The sequence below is a fragment of the Anser anser genome, assembly GCF_964211835.1.
Source record: "Anser anser genome assembly, chromosome: 15".
NCBI classification, from domain to species: Eukaryota; Metazoa; Chordata; class Aves; order Anseriformes; family Anatidae; genus Anser; species Anser anser.
In genome coordinates, this window is record NC_139736.1 from 4,824,958 (window position 1) to 4,838,131 (window position 13,174).

General features: G+C 48.1%; 1 protein-coding gene across 2 annotated transcripts in view; it reads left to right on the forward strand.

The window, feature by feature from the left end:
* Positions 1-1,935: 1,935 nt before the first annotated feature.
* The window catches only part of GNA12 (G protein subunit alpha 12), a 43,209-nt gene continuing 31,970 nt past the window's right edge, over positions 1,936-13,174 (forward strand). Inside the window, exon 1 of one of the 2 annotated variants that reach the window (XM_083800601.1) lies at positions 1,936-2,536. In XM_083800601.1, the coding sequence (XP_083656727.1) occupies positions 2,216-2,536 (321 nt within the window). In that variant the 5' untranslated portion in view covers positions 1,936-2,215. The remainder of the gene's footprint in view (positions 2,537-13,174) is intronic. The other variant, XM_083800602.1, reaches the window with a different exon arrangement.

The window sequence follows — 13,174 nt, forward strand, 5'->3', positions numbered from 1 at the left end:
ACATCAGCAGGGATCACCACATGCATTTGTGAGGTTCTGCCCAGTCCCTCAGCAGGGTAACAGAAAGCGTACTGCTGCAGCTCCGTGGTAGTAAACAAAATTGTTTTGTCCTGTTTTTAGAGCAGCTTCTGAATGATTAGATGAGCAACAACAGTGCTGCGGGGGAAAGAGGGAGGGGTGGACCTTTTCCTTTTGACAATTAGATGTGAGCTATTGAAAGCTGCTTTCATGGATGAATGCATAGAGAACTAAGGACATATGGTAACTGATTTGCCTGATGAGGTTATTGTATACCATAATTTCGCTCTCACTTACAGACGAGGCAGGCCTATCACGGGAGTTGCACTTCACAGTTGTTTGAATTCTCTGCCAAATACCTTCAGAAGCTCAGAAGTCTGAAGAGGACCTCAAGCAGGGCGCAGACAAAGCCAGTGGGGCAGGAGTAACGGAGCTAATCAGAAAATACCAGTCTGGGCACTTCACAGTTACATAGGGTCTGATTTTCAGGCAGCTTAGACTCTGTGGATTCCAGCGGGAGTGCTGAGTACTCAGCTGTTCTCAAAATCAGGCCTAAGAGCATGGGGGATTTGAGGGTTGGTCTGTTTGCGTCCTCCTGCTCTGACTGGCTTCTTCTGGGGCAATGACGACCTCCAGCGGGGAATCTCGTGAATTACAGCAGTATTTTATACGCGGAATGAGCTGTGCTGTCTCGGACTGCAGTCAGAGAGTAAAATCCTGCGAGAGAAAAGAGCTTTTTTCAAGACATGTTCTGTGCTGTACTGAATGGCTCGTGACTTTGTGTTGTTCTCCTGATTACTGCAATGCCTAAAGGTGTTTTCCAGTTCCCTCTCTTGGTAAGGAGATTTGCTCTTTGGGGAAGTTGACAACAGCACCTCAGTGTGATTAACAGTCAACTGAGTGGTCACTTCCAGGAAGGGTTTTGTTTATTTTTGTCTTGTTTTGTTCTAAATCTGTGAGTCCCTGATCTTTTTGGTCGTGTTAAGGCTTCCTGACAGCCTTGGCTTTCTATGAAATCCCTGCCACTTCAGGATTTTCCCTCAGCTGTATTTGTGTCGCGTGCCCCAGTACATGCTTGCATAGGCTTGCCCCAGTGCTTGGTACAGGCCTGGGGCAGGAAAAAACAGCTGAAGCTGGACTGATTAGGTATTTATCACATAAACTATCAGAAGCAGAAACAAAGGAATAAACACAGGAAAGGCCACGTCGTCTCGTGGAGGTGGGGAAAGTGCCGGCCACTTATGATTTCGTTGTGTGGGCAGCAGGTACGGGCTGCCAGCCGCCGCTAGGTGACTGCACACTGCCCGCTTTATGAAGTAGTTTATTTCCTCGGGTACCTAACCGGGGGACAGAGGGGTCTTTAAAGTGTCAGGCGTGTGCTTAGGTACTTCAACCCCTGCCTCAGCACAGCGGGAGGAGCCGCGGCCCTGGGGCCTGGCAGCAGCAGAAGCCCCGCCTGAAGGAGGCCGAGGGGCCCCTCACGGCCCGGCCGCCAGTGCTGCAACGTGACGTCACGATTTCATGTCACATTCTGGCATCACGATCTGACGTCACACCCCGTCGCCACGCCCCCTTCGGCCGACCGGCCCTCTCCCCCCAGCCAGGCGCAGGCCACGCCCCCTCCTCCATCACCGCGCTCGGCCCCCCGCCCGTGATTGGCCCTCCCTCGCATTGGCCCGCCTCCCGCCTCGAGGCTCCTCCCCCTCCCCCGCCCTGCCCCTCCCTCCCCCGCCCTCTCCCCCTCGCACCCCCATCCCCTCGCGGCGCTTTTATCCAATCGGAACCGAGAACGCCTTGAGCGACACTTCCCCCGCCCAACGAGGCGCGGCGTTGGCGGGGCGGAGCCCCTCCCTCCGCCGGCCGCCTGAAGGCACCGGGGGCTCCCCGACACCCCCCCCCTCCCGGCACCCCCTCACCCCTCAGCGGCCGCGGGGCTGAGGCCGGGCCGCGGCGCTCGGGGGGCGGCTGCCCGGGCCCCTGGGCGCCCCCACGGCTCGGAGCGGGCCGGCGGAGCCCCCTCCCAGAGCCTGCGGGCCGCGCCCCGCCGCCACCGCCCCCCTTCCTCCTCCTCCTCCTCCTCGTCGTCGTCGTCGTCTCGGCGGCCTCCGCCCGATGCTGGCCGCGCAGCCGGGGCTCGGCGCGGCGCCGTGAGGCGGCTCCCTCCCCTCCTTCGTCCCCCGCCGCCACCGCCGCCGCCATGTCCGGCGTGGTGCGCACCCTCAGCCGCTGCCTGCTGCCCGCCGAGGCCCCGGGCCGAGGCCCGGAGCAGGCGCGGAGGGAGGGCAAGGAGCGGAGCCGCGACGCGGAGCGGGAGGCGAGGCGGCGGAGCCGGGAGATCGACGCGATGCTGGCCCGCGAGAGGCGGGCGGTGAGGCGCCTCGTCAAGATCCTGCTGCTGGGGGCCGGCGAGAGCGGCAAGTCCACCTTCCTCAAGCAGATGCGGATCATCCACGGCCGCGAGTTCGACCAGAAGGCGCTGCTCGAGTTCCGGGCCACCATCTACGAGAACATCCTCAAGGTGAGGGGCTCGGCGGGGAGCCGGGGCCCGCCGCGCGCCCGGGGGCAGGTGCCTGGCGAGGCGGTGCCCTTTGTGCGCCCGCGGGGAGCGGCTCCGGGCTCGCCCTCCCCGGGCCTCGCCGAAAAGGAGTCGGGGGAAAAGTTTGGCTGCGAACGGGGAGCGGGAGAAGCTTTGCGGGAACGCGGGGGAAAGAGGGGATAGGTGTGGCCTGCCTTCTGGAAAGCGCGTTAGGAGAGCATCCTCCAGGAGCCGGAGGGGCCTCAGGATTTGGAGGAGCGAGGAGGGGTTTGTGTGTTGTGCGCCCCGAGTCTGTGCACCCCGGGGTGAGACGAGAAACGGTCCCCGTGCGTGTGCTGCGGCCAAAAGTGGCTGTGGTTCGTCTTCAGGCCTTGGGGAACGTAGGTCATTAAAGCTGGGTGCTGCGGGATGCTATCGAGCGTAGCTCAGACATTGAAATAACTTAGTTCTGGTGCCTTTGCAAAAAGGTCGTTGTTTGGCGCTTGTGCGGGCTCGTAGTGCTGGCAGTACGTTTCTTTAGTGACTGGGAAACGTAAAGGCTACTGGTAGAGCTTGCAAGTTGAGCCCTTGGTCTTCAGACAGTGAAGGAAAATTATCCCTGACAACTACTGTTTCCTTCTGGGGAACAAGCTTTGATGCCCGGTTCAGGTAGAAGTGGTTGTGTTTCAGGATATCATTGAAGATGCGTGAATACATTGCTTATGAATATCTCTCTCTTAATCGTCGTAATCTCTCTAAAAGATTAGAGACAGCTACTTTCCTGCTTATGTTTTTCTGTAGGACTGGCTCCATTCTTATATGGACAAGGATTTGTGAGGCTCTGTGATACCTCATAGAAAACTTGAGTGAAGGGAGCTGTGTAAATTAAGGATAACAAGAGTTACTTCTGAATTTTCAGATTTGTTTTGAATTGAAGCTTATATACCCTTAATAAGCACATGCACACACAGTGATTCTTGGTTTTTAAGAATTCCAGTATTCTGTCAAGAACTTTTAACTTCTGTTAGTGAACCAGGACATTGTTGGCTGATTTTCCTTTACTTTTTTAGTCCATTTTTGGAGCAAGCTGTTTATTACATGAGCACGTTACATGTGTTACAGGCCCATTAACTGCAAGGAAGTTGAAGTTCAGAAGCTTTTCTTTCATTTAATTTAGGCCCAAAAAAAAGGGTCGTTACAAATTTTTAATTTGTATACCTAGAAGCAAGGATTCTTATCTTAGGGGACAATGCTTATTTTGGCACTGTCAGCGGTATATTTAGTGGTACTACTATTTTAAAGTAGTAACAGAAGCTTTTAAGGAAGAGATTTGTAGAAACAACACCTTGATGAGACTTTAGATTACAGAAGCAATACTAGTTATGGTTAAAATATTGTAATATTTTATGTTTAAAGAAAGTATAGAGCTTTCAGCAGTAGAACTTACTATGCGTAAGACAGGAAAGCGTCTCCATCATCTTGGGGAAGCTGAGTTACACACTTGAAGCACTTGTCTGCTGGATGGCTTTGGGCAAATCTGTGGAATCCGGGTCCTCGAGGTAGCTGGCTGGTGTTCTGATTTCAAGACCAGTAGTTACAGCACTTCATGGAGCATTGTCAGCTGAGCACCTTTTTTAAGCCTCCCAATCATCAAAGTAAAACATGGAAGTATTATTGAAGGGAGATAACAGGGTTGAATGAACGCCCTTTTGGCCTTGCAGATTGTGATTTGGGAGTGTTAGGGTATGGTACCCTTGTAGGTACAGGTACAGTGTCCGTTGAACTTCTCCTTTTTTGTTTCTCTGGATGACAGATGGCTCTTGTGTAAGAATACAGTTTATATTTCACCCACAGTTTTGGGGAATGGCTCAGGAATAGCTGCTACGGAAAGAGCACGCAGAAGGAAAGAGCAAACAGAGGAAACGAAATGTTTTCTGATGGGAAGGTCTGAGACTGGAGCGGGGAGGAGGCAGTAGATGTTCTGTTTGCTTCTTGCCCATTGGAAAGAAACCTGATAACACCTTGAAATTCTGCTGTAATCATCAGGAAGAAGTCAAGTACCAAGACAGACTTAGGGGACTCTTAAAACAGTGATGTTGTCAGGGAAATTTAGTTTAGTGTAACACTTTCTTGTATTACAGTTCTGTGGAAAACCATAAAATGTTTCAAGTAAACTAATTTTGCTTCTCGGACAATGTAAATTGTCAAGTGAATCTGATTGCTGTTCTTTCTATAGCAGTGTTTAGACTACAAGTTATTTCCCGTGTTTCAGGAAGTTCAGACTCGAATGATCATCCATTAACACTAAGCGGAGCGGAGATCACTGTGTGGCTAACTTACAAGAAAGGGTTTAAGATCAATTTTTATAACGCGATGCGTGGACAACACAAAATGTAAATGATCGTGTAGAATAGCATATAAATCTGTTGGACGTTGTGGAGTACAGCTGCGGCAACCTTACCCCTTGTTCCATTCAGTTCTCAGCGTCGTCAAGTAATGGTTCTGTTAAGCTCCTACAACGCTGAGATCTGAGATAGAAATGCAGTGTAAATCTCTGGGATTAAATGGTCAATTTTCGTTTTCCAACCATGACTAAACTTCTGTCTGAAGGAGAGAGGATTACTAGTCTCTCAGCAGTACTTGATATTTCTAAAGTGCTTATTGCGGTAGTATTTCGGCAGTATACACAGCTCTTGGAAACTGAAGGAACCGATTGAGCGAACAGAACCCAAAACCTCTCTGGAAATAATGGTGCTAAGTGTGAATTGACGTTAGCGTCAGCTTCGACTTTGAGTTTTCGGCTTTCCTTGCCCTGTTCTCTCTGTTTCTCTCCCCCCCCACCTTGGGAAACCCTAGTTAGAAACAAACTGCTAAAACAGAGTAAATCCCTGGTACAGGATTTACTTTTCCGTTCAGTACAGGTGATAGTTCAGGGCCTCGCTAGCTTTTTCTGGCGTTTGTGGGGCAGTCTTCAAATACATTAGCTTTGCTTTGGTTTAAGGTAAATAGTCATCGGTTAACTAGGGTTTTGCTTATTAATCGAGGCTAAGTTTCAAAGTAACTTTTTGGAACTTCTTGGTGATTGAAGTGAAAAGCAGCAGTGTTAATGTCCCGGTATGAGTACACAGGCTTCACGGCTTCAGCACACCCACCTGGAAGAGGCAGGCGGGTAGGACAGGGCCGTGCTGCAGCGTCAGCTTCAGGACAGCTCTTGGGGGAACAGAGAAACCTGGAAAACCGTTGTGTACCTTAACTCCAAGTCTAAGCAACGTCTGGTGGCGTTACGTGAGCGTTTTGACACCTTCTAGCTGTAACTGGAGGGGTGATCTCTTGATACCTTCCAAAATAGAAGGGGTGGCCTTGCTCTGCTCTATTTGCTTCCTTGGATAACAATTAGAGAGCTTAGGGACTTGATGAATCATGGCTCTGATGTTCCTTGTCTAAATGTTTTTTTTTGTTTCAAGTATGAGAATAGCATGCTGCTTGAAGAAACCCAGCTTAGCTGCGTAAGAAAATAATTAATCTACGAGCACCAGAGTGGTGCTTGCAGCAGCATGTTTGGGAGATCTCAATCTGAAGGGAGGAAAAAAAAATCAGTTTTTAAAAGCCTCAAGTATGATCTGTTGATATTTTTGGTAGCAGTATTTTCTATGTTGAGATTGCAACGGCCAGCTCAAAGTTTCAGTACATCTACGAGCGCTTTCTTGGTGTCTGTGGCCTGAGTTGGGCCGGCCGACTGCAGAGCTGGGAGCCCGGCCTTGCAGAGGGAAGGACTGCTCAGGAAGTGATGTGTAACTGCTTGTGGGCTCTGACGGGGGGGAGGAACAACCAAAGGTCTCAAACATGCACGCTCCCTGAGGATATATCTTCGGGACTTTTGAATGTAGTTACAATACACGTGGGCATAACTGAGAGCATTTCTCCCCAATGGTTTGAGTGTCTGTAAGTAACAACAAAGCTGGCAAGACGTGTAGCCTGTGCTGAAGTCCATTTCAAGAACTTTGGACGTCTGAGCGGGTACCGAAACCCAGACTGCTGCTGCTCCGTTGTTTCAGGTACCCTCTGCCCTGAATGGGCTTCTGTTGTGTTCGTCGGGTCTAAGCAGAAGTAAACTTGTAATGAGTTACCACATATAATAGCTGGCTGGCAACTTGCTGGTTTCAGTCGAGCACACGTTCTGGGAAGTGGGAAGAGTATTCCCGAATTTAGATGAGCTGCACTGTGGGTGACCAAATCACCTAGTCACTTACAGTGCAAACCTGGTTCTTCTAACAGCCTGCAGACGCAGGGGGACCGAGGTCTTTCTGTTACATGAGTTCTTGCTACTCGCTGAATTGACTCCAAATTTCTCTGGGTTTCTATTGAAATGTGTTTGGTAACCTGTTAGGTGCTAATGACACGCAGTCTGTTGGTTGGAGCCTGCCTACACTTCAGCCATTTGTCACAGGTCGGCGTCCGTCAAATTTCCCCTGGGACGGCTTCCTTTGGGAGGAATGTGAAGGAGAACGCTCGGGAGGAGCTGTGGCTAATCAGGAGCTTTTCTATTAAATCTAACGTACAAGTGCTAAAGCTCCGTGTTAGAACTGGTATTTAAATCTGATTATCTATGCTCTGTGCTTTGACTCTTTGGTGGTTATTTTAATACGAAAAACAATACTCACAAAAACATGAGGGAAGATAAACATGCCAAACTTCTGAGTCGTCTTGGTCTTTTTGTTCCAGTTTCATTTGATCAATGATACACTTGGTAATTTCCACTTGATGTGGATGTTGTCTTAAATCTAGGTTCCCTCGCATCTGGTGGTCTCTTCGTGTTTTAAGGGTGTCTCTTGGTTGGGCTAGGAGAGAGCAATCTCTTCCCCATGGTGCACAGTGGAAGAGGAATAATGGTCAGTAGTAAGTGATAAATATTAATTGTTGCTCCAAAACAGAGCCTACAGTGCTCTTGTGATGTAGTCATTAGTCTCGCAGAACATGAGTTAGTCCCTGGAGACTGGAGACACGTACTTTGATGTTTTCCAGACAAAACTTTAGTCACTTGAGTGACTAAATCTGGGAGCGTGCATTACATTCAGTTGTTTCGGTACAGATATATTTTTATAATCCGCTTGGAAAGAGTATTGGCAAAGAAATCACCAGATTCTGCTACTAGGAGTGTGTACAAGAAAATTTCAGAGCAAAAGCAAACTAGCAGACATTATTTTAAGAAGCTCAATGCAAATCACACAAAGAGGAAAAGCCAAGAGCATAAGCCACGGGCTGCAGGGTTGCCAAATGAGTTTCCTTCACTTGTGTGTGTCTTTGCCTCATTGTGGGGCTGGGGACAACGGATCCTGTCCTGGGGTGGAGACCCCTGGAGCTGCAGGTGCCACTTCAGCCCCACTGAAGGCATGAGCTAGGCACAAGGGTGATAGTCTCAGGAAAAGGAGCAACCCGGTAATGTAACTCTGGGAGCACTAACTTGGAACTTTTTTCAAGGTCCTGCATTAGTCATCACCTCCGAGGTAAATTGTCTCACTACTTGGTGCCTAGCTGCAAGTAAAGCTTGCATCAAGAGGACTTTTTTTTTTTTCTTCTGCATTTATCGTCATTTTGCTGGATTTACTGGAAGACAAGGACTCTTTTCAGAGCTGCCAGACGAGCAGACATCGCTGCTGCTCCCAGGTCAGAGATTCAGTGGCTAATCCAAATGCTTCTTAATGTTTGCGTTCCCGTGGACTGAGTAAATGACTCCTTCCCTTTGTTCAGGTTTTTATTTGTGTGTTGGGCTGGAAGGTAGGTCACCTTCGCTGCCTACCCTGCTCTCACCTGGGTGGGATTGGGATATGGGAACGCTGATAAAGCACACGCAACTGCTGAGCCTTATGCTGGCCAACTGGTGCTGCTTCCTCCCCTGCCTTGTATCTGTGATGAGGCTTTTGTTGGTGTTTTGGTTTGTGGGCTCCAAAAAATGACAAAGCCATCAGACAGGAGAGGGTGGAGCCATGCTGCCAGGAGGGATGCCCCTCCTGGTGGTACCTAGTTGTTGGAGGGACTGCTCAGTGATACAGCGCCTCATCCTGAAGGGCGTTGGGTTCTTTGCTGCTGCTTGGATATCGAGTTCCAAGGGCATAGATCAAATAAACACACCGTTAATGCCTTCACGATAGCATGCTGTATGAATCTGATTGTCTTGCAGTTAACTTTGTTAGCAGTAGATCTCCTTCCTCCCAGTGTTCCAGGCGGCATTAAAAAAGTGCCTGTGAGTATATTTGGGAACGCTGACACTTGTGTTGTTCAAACTTGTATTTGAAAATGTCGTCTTTTAGACCGTAAAGAGTTATTTTCTAAAAACACACGCAGGCTACATTTTATCATCTCTGTTTGCCAGTAAGAGCTGCTGCTGCTGAAAAAGCCAGCCCCATCTAGGGCTGTGAGGTTGAGCCTTCTTCTCTCGTGCTGGCACCAGCGGTCCCGAAGCTGTTGCAGTTTTTCGGTCCTGCCTTCCAGTCCAGCTGGCCCCGGCTCACCCAGCCGCGTCGTGTCGTGCCGTTCCCCTGGCACCGGGGCACAGCAGAAATATCTTACCAAGGTGGGAGCGCTCCCTTCGGCGTTAGCTCAGCTCTATATTGGTCTCTGTGAGTTGTGATCCCCAAACATTGCCAGTTTCTTGTCAACAACAATGAGGAAAAACAGGCAGCAGGAAACACGTTTCAATCTCCCTGTTGCCTGCAGTGTTAAAGCCATAGGAAGACGGCGCTGCCTGCTAGCTGTGATTTGGAGTCTCCTGATAAAGCACTGGGCGATGATCAGCGTTTCTCCTGTGACAACCATTTCTGTAAGTGACATAGTTGCTGGGCATCTGGGGCTTTGGTGTGAGGTTGGACAGTGTAAAAAAAAAAAAAAGCTTGAAAACAAGCATCTGCTGCAGGATTTTGTGTGTGACAGTTCTGTGCTGTGTCAGCTCATACACAGCTGTAGTTCAATACGGGGATTTGGGGACAACTCCGTGTAGAAGGCTTTTCTGACTGTTTTTGTATGTTATGTCTAGACCCTTGACTACAATAGCCAGTTCTCTTGAGTCACTTCACTGTCGCTTTGGGCACGGACCAACCTGCCCTTGCTTACGAGTGCCCTCAAGCCCACAGCTTGTGCTCGCTCAGCCCGTGTGTTGGCCCCTCTGGCAGCAGGTGGGGGGTTCCTAGGGAGCCTTCAAGTGCTGGAACAGGTGAATAACCTAAAACACAGCATTTGTGTTTTAAGAAGTAATAACTACTGAGATAAGATATTCTTAAATCCAGCTGCTTCTCAAATACTGCAATGCTTCTTTTCAAGCATTGGCAAGCATCACTGGCTTCAAGTGAAATTAGCCGGTGATAACTTTTCTAATAATTCCCCCAAAGTAGTTGAATTATTGTGTAAAAATGCAAACCAACCCTGATTTTTTTTCAAACCACTTTCAGAAGTGAAGGAGGCAAAATATATTTTAACCAGTCCTAATAACAAGCATTTGTGGAAATGCTCATAAAACCTTCGTGCTGGTGAGGAGCAAACGTTCTGCTGAGCGCCTGACAGCTGTGCTCCGTCAGGCCAAGGATCCAGCGCTTTGTCTCTGTGAAAGGGGAAAAGAATGGGTATGAGAACGGGGCAATGTGATATTTTGGTGTACTCTTCCAGTTGCTGGCAGCCTTGGGTTTCGGAAACTTCCTGAGCCAGGAGTCGCATCTGGAATGTAACTGAGTAGTCCTTCTTGGAGCTCTCTTCTGTCAATTTGTCTTGGTTGCTTTCTGAGTCCATGTGTTCTTTTGGCCAGCATCCTTTGTAACTGTGTTAGTCTCACTCCGGGCTAGGTAGGAGAAAACCCTTCTTTTAGCTGAACCTAGCAGTGCTGCTGTGCCAGGAGTACTTGTGTACTGGGGGGGGTGGAATAATCTTCTGTATTCCCTTTCTCTAAGTAGTTTGCAATTTCTGTAGATTTCTGATGTGTCATACCTTAGTTATCTTTTCTTTCAAAGCTGTAGGTTTCTATATCTGTTTAGTATCTCCTTCGATGTAAGATAATTCATGACAGATCACAGCACGCTTCTGTTGCACTTTCTTGGTTCCACCCTCTCCGTTCAGGTTATGGGTGTGCTGGGGTTTGTACAGTGACTTGTACATGTTAAAAATCACTAGGAGAGGCGTAGGACAGAGAACTTTGCTATTTCTTACCTAGTGTTTCTGGTGTGCTGCTGTTTTGCCTTTTTTAATGCTTGACAGTATCCTTATCTGTGAATTTGTGTTCTTTGCACCTGTGCTTAGTCTGTGTCCTGCTTTGCAGCACAAAAGCTTTAGATCAGCTGAGCTCTTCAGAAGTTTTTTTCAATATCAAAAGTTTGCCGTTTTTTTCTGTATGCCAGTTTAGAAAATATTACAGAAACAGGCAATATTCATTCTTCTGAATGAACAAGTGAATTGTTAATTTCTTGAAGAGTAGAAAATGAGAAAAATGTTCGGTGTTGGGAAGCCTTACTGTGAAATGGTTACTGCAGTTAAAGGGTGTTACCTTTGTGGCCAGAACTCCGGAGGAAGGGTTGCACATGCAATGAGACTTGGTATTTTTAATTTTTACTGATGAGTCCAAATTGAGTTTTGACAAACATACTTTAATAATGTATTATGCTATTCTAAGATAGATACAAAATCTAGGTATTTTAAGTAAATCCAGTTTTCTAAACGAAATGTTTACTTCTAGGCATCACCAGCATGTATAAGCTGTCCAGCAGTTTTACCTAGAGAAGAGTGGCTGGCTGGCTGGCTCCCATGAGTGTGTTTTTTTTGAGGAAAGAGGTATGGAAATCTTTCCAGAAGGAGGGAGCCTGTCCTATGGCAGCTTGTGCTGTGGATTACTGGGGCAAGGATTATCCAGTGCTTGTTGTGGCAGCAAAAAAGGAGTGTTACTCTGAAATGAGAGAATAGCCATATATGAAATCTAATTTTGGAGACTTGTTTGTCCTCGTTTTTGTGACACCTGCTTGTAGCATTCCTCATTTTGTGAGGATGCAGAAACACTTGGTTTAGACTTGCTGTACTGGGGCACTTTGCTGAGTCACGTTTTTAACTGCTAAGAGTTGGGGGGAAGAAACCCTGGCCGTTCTTCTTACGTCAAGCTTCTGCTTGCGATGCATTTTATGTATAAATGTCAAAGCTGGTGTGTTCTGTAAATTCTGATTTTGAGAGGTGCTTTCCTTTAGATATCCACAGCATTCTTCTTACCCCATTTCCTATTTTTGATGCTCTTCACTCAGTGTTTAAGATCATCCTTCTGTGTGTTTCTGTAGGTGTCTGTCAGTGCTGATGGCTCTGCCTCTGGCTGCCAGTTGGTCCCAGCTCTGTCCCTGTACATGACTCGGTGGCAATCGTTCCCCCCGCTAAAACAGTCGGAGGAAGATGCTGAATGCCACATGCACCCCGTGGGTAACCATGTGGTTTATGCACAGCATAGGGTCTGTGGGATCCAGGTTTAGTTCCTTCTCCTGCCCCAGGGAGATTCAAACCTGCATTGCCAAGGAGCTGCAGCCAGCAGATAAGTGACTATTCTGGGACCAGCGCAGTCTCTACATCCTTGATTGAAATTCTGCTCTGTGGTTTTCTCTAAACAAATGATGAAACTTTCCTTAACAACAGCCTCTCGAGATCCTGCACATCCCCGGTGGGAGCAGTAAAATGCGAAGCGACAGTATGGGGAAAGGCATCGAGTCTCAAGTCCAAATGCTGCTTCATCGTAGTGGGAACTCAACGATCCTGCCGTCTCTCACTTGAGATGCTTTTAGGGGACTGCGGTAGCCGTGAGATGGTGAAGAGTTAAATCCATCTGGATGCTGGAAGATGGAAAAGCTGCGGCTGAGCTGGGCGGTGGCTGCGGGAGCTGGAGCCGGGGCAGGTGAAAGGTCGGAGCTGGCTGAGCCCTGCATGTGGATGGAGCCCCAGTTAACTGTTTCTGTCCGTGAACGTGACTTCTGGCACAGAAACAAACGTGGCATTAAGCATCTAGAAATAGCAGTGTGCCATCAGCCCTGCTAACCACAAAGTTTTGGAAAAAATTCCTTGTGAAATTCTCATCTGAGGGCAGGGGGGACTTTGCACCCGGACGGAGCTCAGTGCAAGTGATCGGTTTGCAAAAGCATCTCAAGTCATGAGATGGAGTGCGGGCATCTGCAGTTCAGAGGGAACCTTGCAAGTGGTGCATTTTCCTTCTGGCTGGAGTTTGTTGACACTGTTCAAGTAAAGCAGATCTCAGGACTTGTGCTAATAAAATGATAAACTCTAACTAGGAATGACAGTGGGCTTTTGGTCTGTCCAGCAGAGTTACTAAGTAGTTACTTATGTCTGGAACTTAAACCAGCAGCTTGTAAATACGTTCAATTTTAGTCTTTTCATGGTATTGTCAAGATCTGTTCTCTACTTTATAAAAAGAAAGTAATAATCACTAGAGAACCAAATATTTACATTTCTGGGAGACTGCACTTCAGGAACACTTGCTCAGTGACAAGCAAGATGCTTCATTTTGTGTTCTTGTTCTGTGACACTCAAACTTAAGTTGCTTCTCACTTCTCTTTCCAATCTTAATTTCCATTGGAGAAGTTACTGTTCGTGTTGTGTGGGGCTGTTAAAGAACTGGAG